Source organism: Notolepis coatsorum, assembly GCF_963971535.1.
Source record: "Notolepis coatsorum genome assembly, chromosome: 12".
Classification (NCBI taxonomy): Eukaryota; Metazoa; Chordata; class Actinopteri; order Aulopiformes; family Paralepididae; genus Notolepis; species Notolepis coatsorum.
Genome location: NC_140176.1, coordinates 7,421,076 through 7,435,504, shown reverse-complemented (window position 1 = coordinate 7,435,504; position 14,429 = coordinate 7,421,076). Strand labels below are relative to the sequence as shown.

At 43.0% G+C, this 14,429-nt stretch overlaps 1 protein-coding gene across 1 annotated transcript in view; it reads left to right on the top strand.

The window, feature by feature from the left end:
- ipo4 (importin 4) overlaps positions 1-14,429 on the top strand; it is a 63,935-nt gene that overhangs the window by 23,355 nt on the left and 26,151 nt on the right. Inside the window, exons 11-16 of the mRNA XM_084326668.1 lie at positions 2,267-2,320; positions 2,584-2,693; positions 5,305-5,413; positions 7,912-8,041; positions 10,662-10,775; positions 13,346-13,459. Coding sequence (XP_084182794.1) covers positions 2,267-2,320; positions 2,584-2,693; positions 5,305-5,413; positions 7,912-8,041; positions 10,662-10,775; positions 13,346-13,459 — 631 coding nt within the window. The remainder of the gene's footprint in view (positions 1-2,266; positions 2,321-2,583; positions 2,694-5,304; positions 5,414-7,911; positions 8,042-10,661; positions 10,776-13,345; positions 13,460-14,429) is intronic.

The following is a 14,429-nucleotide window of genomic DNA, read 5'->3' as shown; positions in this document are numbered from 1 at the left end:
AGGCCGACAACCAGAGCCCTAAACACTACACTGCTGCTCAGGTAGGCCGACAACCAGAGGCCTAAACACTACACTGCTCAGGTAGGCCAACAACTGCTGTTAATAAATGCTGTTATGTTTGGGTTTCTAATAGAGAATGAGGCTAAATGCTGTTATGTTTGCATTTCTAATAGAGAATGAGTCTAAATGCTGTTATGTTTGTGTTTCTAATAGAGAATGAGGCTAAATGCTGTTATGTTTGTGTTTCTAATAGAGAATGAGGCTAAATGCTGTTATGTTTGTGTTTTTAATAGAGAATGAGGCTAAATGCTGTTATGTTTGTGTTTCTAATAGAGAATAAGGCTAAATGCTGTTATGTTTGTGTTTCTAATAGAGAATGAGGCTAAATGCTGTTATGTTTGTGTTTTTAATAGAGAATGAGGCTAAATGCTGTTATGTTTGTGTTTCTAATAGAGAATGAGGCTAAATGCTGTTATGTTTGTGTTTCTAATAGAGAATGAGGCTAAATGCTGTTATGTTTGTGTTTTTAATAGAGAATGAGGCTAAATGCTGTTGTAACTGAGGGGTACAATTCCCTGACTGTATTAATCAAGTATTGGTATCATTAAACCACTACCGTCTTATGCCCCCCTCATCCGAGGCTCTGACACCATCAACCTCTTCAAAACCAAGCTAAAAACCCACCTGTTCACACTTGCCTTCACGCAACACGGCCCCGCTCCCAAGTAGCCCACCCCTGACTCTTTTTAAGCCACAGATTCCGTTGTTTTGTTTTGTTTTGTTGTTTGTTTGTTTGTTAATTTTAACCACTTCATCCAATTGGACAGAACTTGCCTCATTTTTTTATTTATTTTTATCTCTTATCTTATTTGTTTTTCTTGTTGTTACTATACACAGATCTTTTATGTATTTTATTATATATATTTTTTCAATTTTATTACTTACTTTTATTTTTTTTCCATCCTTTCCTTGTACAGTGTCCTTGAGTCTGAGAAAGGCGCTTCTCTCTTAAAATTCAATCTATTATTATTATTATTATTATTATGTACATTACTGGCCATACCGTACACAAGTATATCAGATGAGAACTCCTCCACAATGATACGGTTTCCACACAAATACTCGTTTAGAATATTTATTACATCAAAGGTATTATTACATAATATACTTTACTTTAATTGCGCTTATAAGGCAAAGGAATTATGCATAGGCAAATCAATAATGAATGTCCAATTATATCTATGGTACTCTGGGGAGATAGCTGGAGATACTGGAAGGGGGGTACTACCGGTTGTAAGCCAGCAGGGGGAGGCAATGCTCTATGCAAAGTCAATGGGTTCCACAGGGACGACAATTACTCCCTGTGTCAGCGGGGAAAGGCAGCTGTAATCCCAGTGTGCGCGCCGCACAGGTGAAGCCGTGGAGTCTCTCCTTGAGACGGGCTCGAGTGATGTCCTCACGGTAGATCCCACACAGCAGCGGGGTAGACGGTTCTCTGCTCCAGCAGCCACAGTCAAAGCAATGAAGAATAATAATAATCCTGCCGGAAAGGGCTCTGCTGTCGCCGGTGTAAATCCTCCGGTGCGCGGTAGTTCACAGTTGAACTTGACGTTACTATCCTATTAGCACGCGGCAATAAGTGCTCTAGGTAGACGCACAATTACTCACTTCACGTGGTCTTTGACTCGTAATGAAGGCTTTTACTAGTAAGTAGCGAACGATACGTTGAACAAACGTATTAGGATAACACGACTCTATTTTGGGGCAATACGAGCCCTACTCTGCCGCACGTTGCATAGTGGGTGAGGCTTTACTTGGTAACTGAACTGAACAAGACTGAACTCCAACTCGAACTGAAAAGGAAGGTCCTGTATTCGCCTGCGCCATATTTATATGTACGGGGAACAAATAGTGCCTATCTCATTTCTGTCGCCGTATCCCTGGGCAGAGCTGGGCATGTTGAGACAAGCCCTGACGGTAGCTTTCAAGTCGGCTCTAGGGGCTCGGCACTGGCGCTGGTGGCACGCCATCCAATAGGAGAATGAAATATTATGGTCTATAGTAGGCTAAAGGGATATTCCGTGCATATGTACAAGGAATATACAAGGGATATCAAACGACATACAAATACTATTCAATATATATCCATAAATAGATACATATATTCGGTTTAATCTGACCCTTTGTAACAGCTGTTATGTTTGTGTTTCTAATAGAGAATAAGGCTAAATGCTGTTATGTTTGTGTTGTGTTTTTGTGTTTGCAGATCATTGACACGATGGCACTCCACATGCCTCCAGAGAAGCTCTTCCAACATCTGGTAAGAGGCCTGACCACTCAAATTGACCATCAGATAATGTGCCATGTCGGTTACCGTAATAATAATATTGAGGTTCTCTATCGGTTGATTTCAAGCAAATGCTCTTGATATGATATATTATTATACGTTATATTATTATATGTTCTTTTATTCGTTTTTTCTTTTCCATTTCATTGCTAGAGATTCTATTTTGTTTTATTTACATGTTCGAAATAAAGATTTCAACATGAAATGTTAACCCGCTGTGTGTTGTTTGGTACTAGATGCCGCTGACGCAGGCGTGTCTCGCCAGTGAGAACCCCTACGAGAGGAAGGGGGGCATCATGTGCCTGGCCGTGCTGGCTGAAGGCTGTGCCGACCACATACGCACCAAGTAAGACGCCTTGGGAAGTGCAGGCCGGCTGCCATATGACGAGATTATACTGGTCTACATTTTGTGTAACATGGATCCCTGAGCAGAGACGGTGCTCCTGTCATGACCTGGGCTGAACAAGTTAAAGTGAAACCAGGGTTCGCACCACAAGGTCCTTGAAGTGCTTAACGTGCTTGATTTTTTTTTTGCAAAAAAAAGTCAAGGCCTGGAATTCCTTGAAAACAACCCATTCTTAACACATTGGACGCCAACTAGGGATGGGTACAGAATTCGGTACTTTTAAAGGTACTTACCGAAACACGTCGGTACTACAGAGTATCGATTCACGTGAGCTACCGGGGGGGGGGGGGGGGGGGTGGTATTTAATTTTTTTTATAAATTTTTTTTTCTTTTCAACGTTCAAACGCACAATATACGCTTACCTAGGATTTGACTTGATTCAACAACAAAGCAGTCGGGGCAATGGCAAGCCAAAAACGGTCGAAAGTGTACCGTACTTTTCGCACTATAAGCCGCACCTGACTATAAGCCGCAGCAGCTAAATTGAATGATGTGTACATATATAAGCCGCACTGCACTATAAGCCGCATGTGTTTTAATGTTTAATTACCATATGTAAGGAGTGGAGCCTGCGGCTTAATTTGACTCAACACGGGAAACCTCACCCGGCCCGGACACGGAAAGGATTGACAGATTGATTGCTCTTTCTCGATTCTGTGGGTGGTGGTGCATGGCCGTTCTTATATTGAGCTTTAAGATCCCACCTCTACAGAGAATGACTCCCACCTCTACAGAGTGACTCCCATTGGGACACAATACTGTCGGACAAATAACAAGAATTAACTCATTTACAAGTTGTATTAAGTAAATAAGGGAACAGATAAATAACATTTCAATGCAGTAAAAAAAAGCAATATTTCGATTTTCGGGTTTTGTCCACATATAAGCCGCACCGTTATATAAGCCGCAGGGTCGAAAAATGGGGGAAAAAGCCGCGGCTTATAGTCCGAAAAGTACGGTAGTTATTTGAAGTTTGGATTATTTTTTTCACGACTGAGGTAGGTAGATTACATTTTTAGAGACTAAAGTACCGAAAAAAGGTACCGTTGGGTACCGGTACCGTATCGGTTCAAATGTGAAAGGTACCCATCCCTAACGCCAACCACGTGATAATTCATTATTGCCCGCCATGCGTTGAACGCCAACAACGTGATAATTCGTTGTTGGGATCAATATTTAATTTTTTCGCTATGGCATTCATAATTCATCCAGCCTCCCTGCGGGACTGCAGCTGCACCCTGTCTGATATTGCAACGCCTCAATACAGCCACCTGGTGGATGATCGGGCGAGTTACACTCCACGCCAAACCGGAAGTGGCGCTGGTGCATCGAGGAAATCCCTCCGGCAGTACTATCTTGTTACGTGGGTCCAGACAAACACTCGAGTGCATCGGATCGCTTTCGAAACGCAATAATCTATATGATTTCGGCGTTTATTGCGTCATACAAACGGGAAATGGATCTAGCAGATTGACGTCAAATAATTGGAATATTTTTCCTCCAGTCTCATCGGCGAACGGTAAGAGGAATATAACGTTATTTTCAGCCCGATTGTTTATTCATTTCACTGCAAACCATCTGCTCAACATATCAACCCATACTAAATAAAGCCGTTACTGTCTGACGATCAAGGAATTATAAACGACCCCCCCCCCCCCCCTTTCCTTCACGCATGATGAAGCATAATGTATACCGATCATATACAGTTGAATTTTTTAATATAGCGTGTATAGGAAAGAAACGCCAATCGATAATCTATCATATGCTTCAGGGCCTATAACTCGCGTTTTTGGAATTACAGCAGTAAACCTTAAAAACATACTTATATTCTCGACGGTATTAACACAACAATGTATGAATGAAAAAATATAACGTTCCCACATCCGGAACGATATATATCCGATGTTGAATGGGCCATAGTAATGTTGATATAGCTATAATATTAAAGAAGTTATAGCCCTGCAAAGAAGGTAAACATCTCCATAGGCTTACAGCGGTGGCAGACTGGACCCAATGATGGGTACAATGCACGGCGCCCAATGTGTTAACAAGGTGCTTTGAAAGTTTTGTTCCATGATAATATTTTTCTGAATCAAGAAATTAAATTTGGTCCCTTCCTAGTGTCCATACAGTAGAGGCATTGGTCCCTTCCTAGTGTCCATACAGTAGAAGCATTGGTCCCTTCCTAGTGTCCATACAGTAGAGGCATTGGTCTCTTCCTAGTGTCCATACAGTAGAAGCCTTGGTCCCTTCCTAGTGTCCATACAGTAGATCACCCTGTAAATGGGAGGATCTGGTACCAAAGAGCTGTAATATACCTATAGTAGTAACTTGAGAAGATTAACCCTGATGCAGGTATGTTCATATAAAATATAAATATCAATAAACAGTTTCTTTAGAACATCCATTGGTCTCCAAGAGTAGCTGAATTTTTATCCCTTACAAAAAAGGTGGTCAACATAAAAGTGTTTCATGATCAGGGCTGTGATCCCATTCTAACTGGTGTGTGTGTGTGTGTGTGTGTGTGTGTGTGTGTGTGTGTGTGTGTTAGGATGTTGTCGTCCATACTACAGACGGTGTGTCAGAGTTTGTCTGACAGTAACCAGGTGGTACGCAGCGCTGGCCTCTTTGCCCTGGGACAGATATCAGAGCACCTACAGGTCAGCCAAGCCCCTCACCCACTCACCCACTCACCCACTCACCCACTCACTCACTCACTCACTCACTCACTCACTCACTCACTCACTCACTCACTCACTCACTCACTCACTCACTCACTCACTCACTCACTCAACTCACTCAACTCACTCAACTCACTCAGACACTCACTCACTCACTATCAAACACACACCCATTCTTCCACAGGCTAGTATTACTAGTTTTACTATATTACTAGTTTTACTATATTACTAGTATTACTAGTTTTACTATATTACTAGTAGGGGTGTAACGGTACACAAACGACCCTAATTACTAGTATTACTACTTTTACTACAGTAAAACTCCCAGTGAAACTCCTAGCTGTCGAGTGAAAAGAAGCTGCTGGCGACTCCACATGTATCAGAGGAGATGTGTGGTAGTCTACACCCTTCCCAGACTGACCGAGGGGGCATGTGGTAGTCTACACCCTCCCCAGACCGACTGAGGAGACATGTGGTAGTCGACACCCTCCCCAGACCGACGGAGGAGACATGTGGTAGTCTACACCCTCCCCACACCGACAGAGGAGACATGTGGTAGTCGACACCCTCCCCAGACCATCAGAGGAGACATGTGGTAGTCTACACCTTCCCCAGACCATCAGAGGAGACATGTGGTAGTCGACACCCTCCCCAGACCATCAGAGGAGACATGTGGTAGTCTACACCCTCCCCAGACCGACGGAGGAGACATGTGGTAGTCTACACCCTCCCCAGACCATCATGAATGAATGAATGAATGAAAACTTTATTAACAGATTGCAGAATGGGTACAGTGCAGTACAGCTCAATACATACAATTGTTAAGGGGATGCAGACCAGAGAAAGACTTTCGTCTTGTTTACACCAGGGTCCCCCATTTCCAATTCATCGTAACATATATGACATACATGACATACAGATAGACAGTACTGCTACATCTATACATTTATGACATACCAGATTTGCAATTACAGTACTGTATTTGTGATACAAAAAGAGTCCAGAAAGAAAAAAGTATATACATTAGGCGTAGAAACTGTACATTGGATTGGGTAGGTGGGGGTGGGACTGTACATTGGGGGGGGGTAGGAGTGGGGGGGGGGGTGTTGGGTAGGAGTGGGGGGGGGGGGGGTTGGGTAGGAGGGGTGGGTGGGGGACACTGTATAACTGTACAAACAACACTGTACATTGGATTATGGGACTGTACATTGGACTGTACATTGGAGGTGGTTGGGTGGGTGGGGGGGGGGGGGGTGGGTAGGAGGGGTGGGTGGGGGACACTGTACAACTGTACAAACAACACTGTACATTGGATTATTGACAAGACCGTACTTGGTAATTTACTGTACATTGGCGGGGGTTGTGTTCGGACATTTACAGGGGCCAGTTTCGAGTTGCAGTCTCCCTTAGGTGTTTTTTGAGAGTGTTTTTGAAAGTGGGTAGTGATTCACATTCCTTTACAGCTTTGGGTAGGGCGTTCCACATTGATGTGGCATAATTGCGAAACGTGTTTAGTCCCTTGTTTGAGCCGAATCTGGGTTTAACATGATTTGTGGAGCTCCCTCTGGTGTTGTGATCGTGGTATTCACTGACCTTTGGGAAGTATTTAGTCATGTACATGGGTACCTTGGTCGTGTAGTGTATCTTGTAGACCAGGCCCATTGCAAGTTGCTGTACTCTGTCGTCTACTCTAAGCCATCCTAGGTTGTCAAAGTGGGCAGGGGTGAGGTGGGTTCTAGGAGTAAGGTCAAGCAGTAGTCTGACCAGTTTGTTTTGAGATGTTTGTAATTTTATTTTTAGCGCCTTTGAGGTGCTTTGGTACCATGAGGTGCAAGCATAGTCGTAGTACCCTTGAATGAGTGCTCCTGCTAGAGTCTTCAGGGTATTCTTGTTTACCAGTGAGGAGATCCGGTACAAGAAACGAGTTCGTTGGTTGACTTTTTTTATTACATTGGATGCCATTTTGTCACAGGAAAGATTTGCCTCTAGGATGGAACCCAGGTAGGTAATATATTTCAGAGGAGACATGTGGTAGTCGACACCCTCCCCAGACCATCAGAGGAGACATGTGGTAGTCTACACCTTCCCCAGACCATCAGAGGAGACATGTGGTAGTCGACACCCTCCCCAGACCATCAGAGGAGACATGTGGTAGTCTACACCCTCCCCAGATTGACAGGATAGTGCAATGATCAGAACTATGATAGAGATGGGGAATTGGCATAATGACTAAATTGGCTAGAAAAAGGGGGGAAAAGTGTTTTTAGTGTGTAAGTTAGTGGGATGCTGTGGGAGTATTGTGTGTTTATACATTTCCTAACGTCATGCTAAGCATGCTAGCATGTTTCTACATTTCTTGTGTATAAGATAAGAATGTATGGATGACTGACTGGGCTGAACATACTTTCTTAAATATGTCAACCATTCCTTTTTAATATCTAACAACACTTGATTCTTCTTTCCTCCTGTTCGCTCAGCCGGAGGTCAGTAAGTACAGTGAGGAGCTGATGCCCCTGCTGCTGGGCTACTTGTCCAGCCTGAACCAGGCCAAGGTGGGCCACGTCACCAAGGCCTTCTACGCTCTGGAGAACTTCATGGAGAACCTGGGTGAGCAATGTAGAGTCTACACACTCACAAAGACAACAATGTAGAGTCTATACACTCACAAAGACAACAATGTAGAGTCTACGCACTCACAAAGACAACAATGTAGAGTCTATACACTCACAAAGACAACAATGTAGTCTATGCACTCACAAAGACAACAATGTAGAGTCTACGCACTCACAAAGACAACAATGTAGAGTCTATACACTCACAAAGACAAACGATGTAGAGTCTATACACTCACAAAGACAAACAATGTAGAGTCTATACACTCACAAAGACAACAATGTAGAGTCTATACACTCACAAAGACAAACAATGTAGAGTCTATACACTCACAAAGACAGACCAATGTAGAGTCTATACACTCACAAAGACTATGTAGATTTTATACACTCACAAAAGACAACAATGGAAAGTAAAGACTCATAAAGACAACAATGGAAAGTATGCACTCATAAAGACAACAATGTAGAGTCTATGCACTCATAAAGACGGAACAATGTAGAGTCTATGCACTCATAAAGACGGAACAATGTAGCGACAGATGGAGAACATTTCAAAGCACTCCATTTCGACCTATTTCTGAATTGCGCGACATTTTGTGATTTTCTGAAGAATCGTGAGCTCCTTAACACTTTGGCTGCCAGAAGCCGTGTTAACACGTCATTCCTGGCCATGCTCAAGTTGCCGAAGACGCTTTACAGCGTCTTTGATATCAATATTTCAAAAATCTGGGACCGGATTCATATTTCCCCTCCGCTGGCCTGAGATCCACCAGGAGGACCCACTGAGCTCTCTGGCGGTTCAGGAGCGCCATCTGGTGGCCGATCGGCGCAATCGCTTAACAGGAAGTGCCATAGAGGTTGTGCTGGACGGCCGTATTACTTCCGGGCACTCGCTATAGGTCCCGGCATTCTAGCTCGTCACAATACACAGCGATCGATTGCCAATAACTCGATAAACAACATGATTTGGACGTATATACCATTATACAAGCTGGAGATGGACCGGGTAAATCTACATCCCATAATGATACAATTTCTACTCTACGATGATCGCCCAACGGCGCGCGGAGACTGGGGTGAGTTTTAGCGTGTAAAGTTACCGTCTTCGATACTAACTGCTATTATCAACATTTGACCCACATTAGATGATTGGTATAACGCTGCCCACGGAATTATAAACGCCCCCTAGCCCATCCGGTCAACATCAGATGACTTGTAGTAACTTCTAGAAGTACGTCTAGTTGGAATTTTTTATATCGCACTGATTGCCATAAAACTGTATTGCATCATCAATATAATGTATTTGGGGCTATAGATCACGTTCTGGAGAAAGCTGCAGAAAGAGATGAAAACATACTTATACATTAGACCATACTTTACTATGAATATGTGAATGAAAAAGTTTAACGTTGCTACACAATGAACAATACATATAGGACTTTGAATGGGCCCTAATAATGGCAATGTAGCAATAGAATTTAAAAAGTTATAGCCCTGCAAAGAAGGGGACTTTCTCTATAGACAAATAGAGCCGGCAACCTACGGTTGATAATGAATTTAACCCATGGCCACTTGTTAACATGGTTGAATGCCACCACCCACTTCAATGATAGCGTTGTGAACGCATAATCTCTGTCTTAAATTATGTGTCTAATCTGCCCGTCGCTTATCAATGACTTGTTTGCAGTCAACATTGTCGAAACAGATTGTTTTTTAAACCGTTTTATAGCATTTTTTAAATATATTCAGGAAAATATATAGATTCCGTGATAAACGGCATTTACTGGAATATTCTGGAATACACAAAAAACTGTCATTTTCCTGCCTATTTATGAATCGTTTTCAAATAAACGCTAGATTATCGATAGTATATGTGTACTTATGCACGCTAGAGAAGCGATCTGAAAAATATATTCTCATTTCCTGATCGCACACACACACACACGGGGCACACGCTGATATCTCTGTGAAAATGGATCCGATTACCCCAAGACTGGTAAAATAAATTGCTTGCCTCAGATCAGATGTTCTCCAAAAAGATTATTCCATTCCTAATCGCCATTCCAAATATCGATCGCGTTTATTGATTCAGCGTTGGGTACTGTAAATATGTATTCCACACGTTTTCCCGCTCGGCGATCACTTGGGTCTCTTCAGATGCCTCGCCGGAGAAGTAAAATGAGGAGGCTGGACCCCCCCCATTATCCAATGGGGTGCAGTACCATCCGGAGAGACGATAGGGGGCGGTATTTTCCCAATGGAGCTCAGAGAGTCTGCAGCACTAGCGTGAGGCTCGATTGATGAAATATGAATTCAAATCGCTAATAAAAAGAAATACGACAAACGAACACTATATAGCGTTGGTGGCATTCAACAGTCGGCATGAACTAACGACAAAGCGCGTCCGTGGCACTCAAAAGTGTTAACGACACGACCTGGACCGCGTCGGGTCACAAACATGAAGACAAAATCCCATAACCATGTTTAGGTATAACGAGATGGATCTACAGTGGGACAGCAGTGTTGTGTCATAGTTACAGTATGCCGTTTAGGAGTGGTTTCATACAGCTGACGGGTCATGGGCTGAGCGTATGATCCATGTGTCTTAACAGGAGCCGAGATCAAACCCTACCTGCCCACCCTGATGGAGACCATGCTGTCAGCCCTCAACAATGCTGAGAATCTGAAGATCAAAGAGCTGGCTGTGTCTGCCATTGGTGCCATAGGTAACTCTCTATACTATATCCATTATATCCACACCACCTAGAGCACTACATACTATATCCACTATCCACACCACCTAGAGCAATTAATTAGTGCCGTCAGGCGATTAAAACATTTTATCTAATTAATTACAGGATTTGTAATTAATCGCATGTTATTCACAGTCAAAGATAAAAAAAATTATTTATTGATATTCTCATTTTGTTCATTACAATTTACTCAAGCCTAGTAACAGACACAGTATTTCTGACACTGGGAATACATTCCCTGAGATCCATAGATGTCCCTAGAATCAGATACCAAGAACATGCAAATGGCCCATGTTAAAGAAAAGTCTGTAAATGTGTATTCTACATTCTTATGGAATGAATGAGATTAAAAAAGTATTTAAAGGGGAACTATTTTACTATTTCTTTCACTATTTGGGCACTTTTACACACAATTCCTGTGAGTTTATGGAACACCTCTGTAATTTAATTTTTTTTTAATTCATTGTTTTGTATTTCTAATCAAGTACTCAAAAACAGCATTTTTCTACCTCAAGATCTTAAGCCGTTTTGAGCCTGGGCTCCAACCACTGTAACCCTAGCCACATCGACTGCCACATTATTATGCAGCTGAGTCTCTCTGACATCACAAATCAGCACATTTTCAGATGACTCAGTTCAGTGAGGGTGAATATTGTGAGAGGAGAATTGGAAGAATGCGCCAATATGAGAATTGGAGACATAGATCATATTAATATAAGTCCACATAGCTAGGAAACCATGCTAAACACTGAAAAAGGCCATTTATAAGATAGTTCCCCTTTAAATAAAAAAAAATATATATATATATAATATTATATTCTTTTATAATTAATTGAGTTAATTTTCATAATGCAATAATTTGCTGTGTAATTAATTAACGCAATAAACTGACAGCCCTACAATTAATACTATACTATATCCACAACCAGCCATGAAGTCTCCAAACAAAGCTTTGTGACAACAAATAACATTGGTTATACAGTATAATATAGAGGTTTTCCAAAAATATACAGTTTGATTATTATTTGAAAACCATCATTATTCTTTTTTTTTATCGAAACCTCTGTTGAAAAATGTAATTGCTAGCCTTATACATCTGGAAGAAACTAAACGAACCTTTGTACCGTCTTTTACTATTATGCACTTTGCTACTAAGGATTCTACCTTGACTATATTACTACCTACTATGCTCATAATATCTTTACTACTATGCACTCAAGACTGTAGCACCCAAGTTCAACACTGTTTGACGAACATTGTTACTTAGCTGCGAGAGTTGTACCCTTCCTGCTGACCGGTTGTACAGAACTTGTAAGTCATTTTGGATAAAAGCGTCGGCTAGGGGAGCTCCAGTAGCTCACCACGTACCTCAAGCGCTATTTCGGCGCCGGGGACAACCGTGCTCGTCACGGATCTGGGGTTTAGCGAGTTCGAATCCCGGACTGCAGCCGTGCCTTTCCCAGAGTGTCTTCCCCCCCATCTGTACCCCTTCAGCCTGTTTCTGTCGGTCATTCTTGACCAGAGTAAATGCGATAAACGCTAAAAAGAGCCAGGGGAATGGCCAAAGTAAAAAAAAAAAAAAGCGTCGGCTAAATGACAAAATGTAAATGTGGAAAAAGAGACATGTATGGGTTAATACAACACCTCTGTCCTGTCTGTGTGTGTCCTGTCTGTGTGTGTCCTGTCTGTGCGTGTCCTGTCTGTGTGTCTGTCCTGTCTGTGTGTCTGTCTGTCTGTGTGTGTCTGTCCTGTCTGTGTCTGTCCTGTCTGTGTGTGTCCTGTGTCTGTCTGTCCTGTCTGTGTCTGTCCTGTCTGTGTGTCTGTCCTGTCTGTGTGTGTCCTGTGTCTGTCTGTCCTGTCTGTCCTGTCTGTGCGTGTCCTGTCTGTGTGTCTGTCCTGTCTGTCCTGTCTGTGCGTGTCCTGTCTGTGCGTGTCCTGTCTGTGCGTGTCCTGTCTGTGCGTGTCCTGTCTGTGTGTGTCCTGTCTGTGCGTGTCCTGTCTGTGCGTGTCCTGTCTGTGCGTGTCCTGTCTGTGTGTCTGTCCTGTCTGTGTGTCTGTCCTGTCTGTGTGTCTGTCCTGTCTGTCTGTCCTGTCTGTCCTGTCTGTCTGTGTCTGTCTGTCCTGTCTGTCTGTGTCTGTCTGTGTGTCTGTCCTGTCTGTCCTGTCTGTCTGTGTCTGTCTGTCCTGTCTGTCTGTGTCTGTCTGTCCTGTCTGTGTGTCTGTCTGTCTGTGTGTCTGTCCTGTCTGTGTGTCTGTCCTGTCTGTGCGTGTCCTGTCTGTGTGTCTGTCCTGTCTGTGCGTGTCCTGTCTGTGTGTGTGTCCTGTCTGTGTATCTGTCTGTCCTGTCTGTGTCTGTCCTGTCTGTGTGTGTGTCTGTCCTGTCTGTGCGTGTCCTGTCTGTGTGTGTGTCCTGTCTGTGTATCTGTCTGTCCTGTCTGTGTCTGTCCTGTCTGTGTGTGTGTGTCTGTCCTGTCTGTGTGTGTCCTGTCTGTCTGTCTGTCCTGTCTGTGTGTCTCCCCTGTCTGTGTGTCTCCTACCTCTAGCCAATGCTGCCAAGGAGCTGCTGGTACCTTACTTCCCGCCTGTCATCGAGAGTCTGAAGAGCTTCCTGACCGCCACCACTGAGGAGATGAGGTCCCTGCAGACCCAGGCTCTGGGTACGTTGCTTCTCTATAGAAAAAAACTCTGTGCAAGCTGGATGATTTAGACGCGAGGAAATGACGCCGTCGTGAAATCGTTGTAATCCTTAGAAAGAGGACACCCAGGGCTTTCGATGGACATTATTGACATTTCATAAATCTACACTACCCAGCTCACACCAGCCCCTGTCAAAGGTGCAGCTGGCTGACGTGAAAAAAGAAATTTACGTTGTTTTTGTGATTTATATCTCACGGGTCAAACATACCTGAACATTATTGTCCAATTATCTAGCAGTCAAATGTGCGTCAACTAGATCTCCCCATTGGAAGGGTGCAGGCGATCAACTGTTTCAATCCGAACTAAAGGAAACAATTCAGACTTTGCTTGAATTTGTTATTTATTAAGGTTTTATATCCAAACACTCAAGCACTCTAATATTACTAGCACACAGCCACCGGGTGGTCAATTAGACAGCAGGTAGCTAATCACTAGTTAGTTTACTCAGTCAGTTAACAGTTAGTTAACAGTCAGATAGTAGTAGTCAGTAGATTATTAACCTATAATGTAAATGGGAAAGCAAACCGCATTCAATTAGCCACATGTGCTATGCATATACAAATGATTATTTCGAACATAAACGGCGCATACAAGAGACGACAATGCAACATACCGTTAGCCAGTTAGATCGCCTACGGGGCTTTTCTCATTACAGGCCTATGGCTACGAGTGTCTCTTAAATAGTGCGTCACGCAGACGCTGACTCAGCCCACCTGTTCACAGTTTCCGTCTCCTGGAGTCCCACAGTCTGCAGTAAACGCCCACTAGGTGGCACCAGATGATAAATAATACTTGTATAGTAAAGTGCCTCTATAATAATAATATCTCTGTAGGAAGGGCGCTGGATAATTCTCCAATTATTGCCATAAAATACAATATCGATTGTTTCTTTACCTTTCTGTGAACGTCTACAAAAAAAAACGTGTCGCA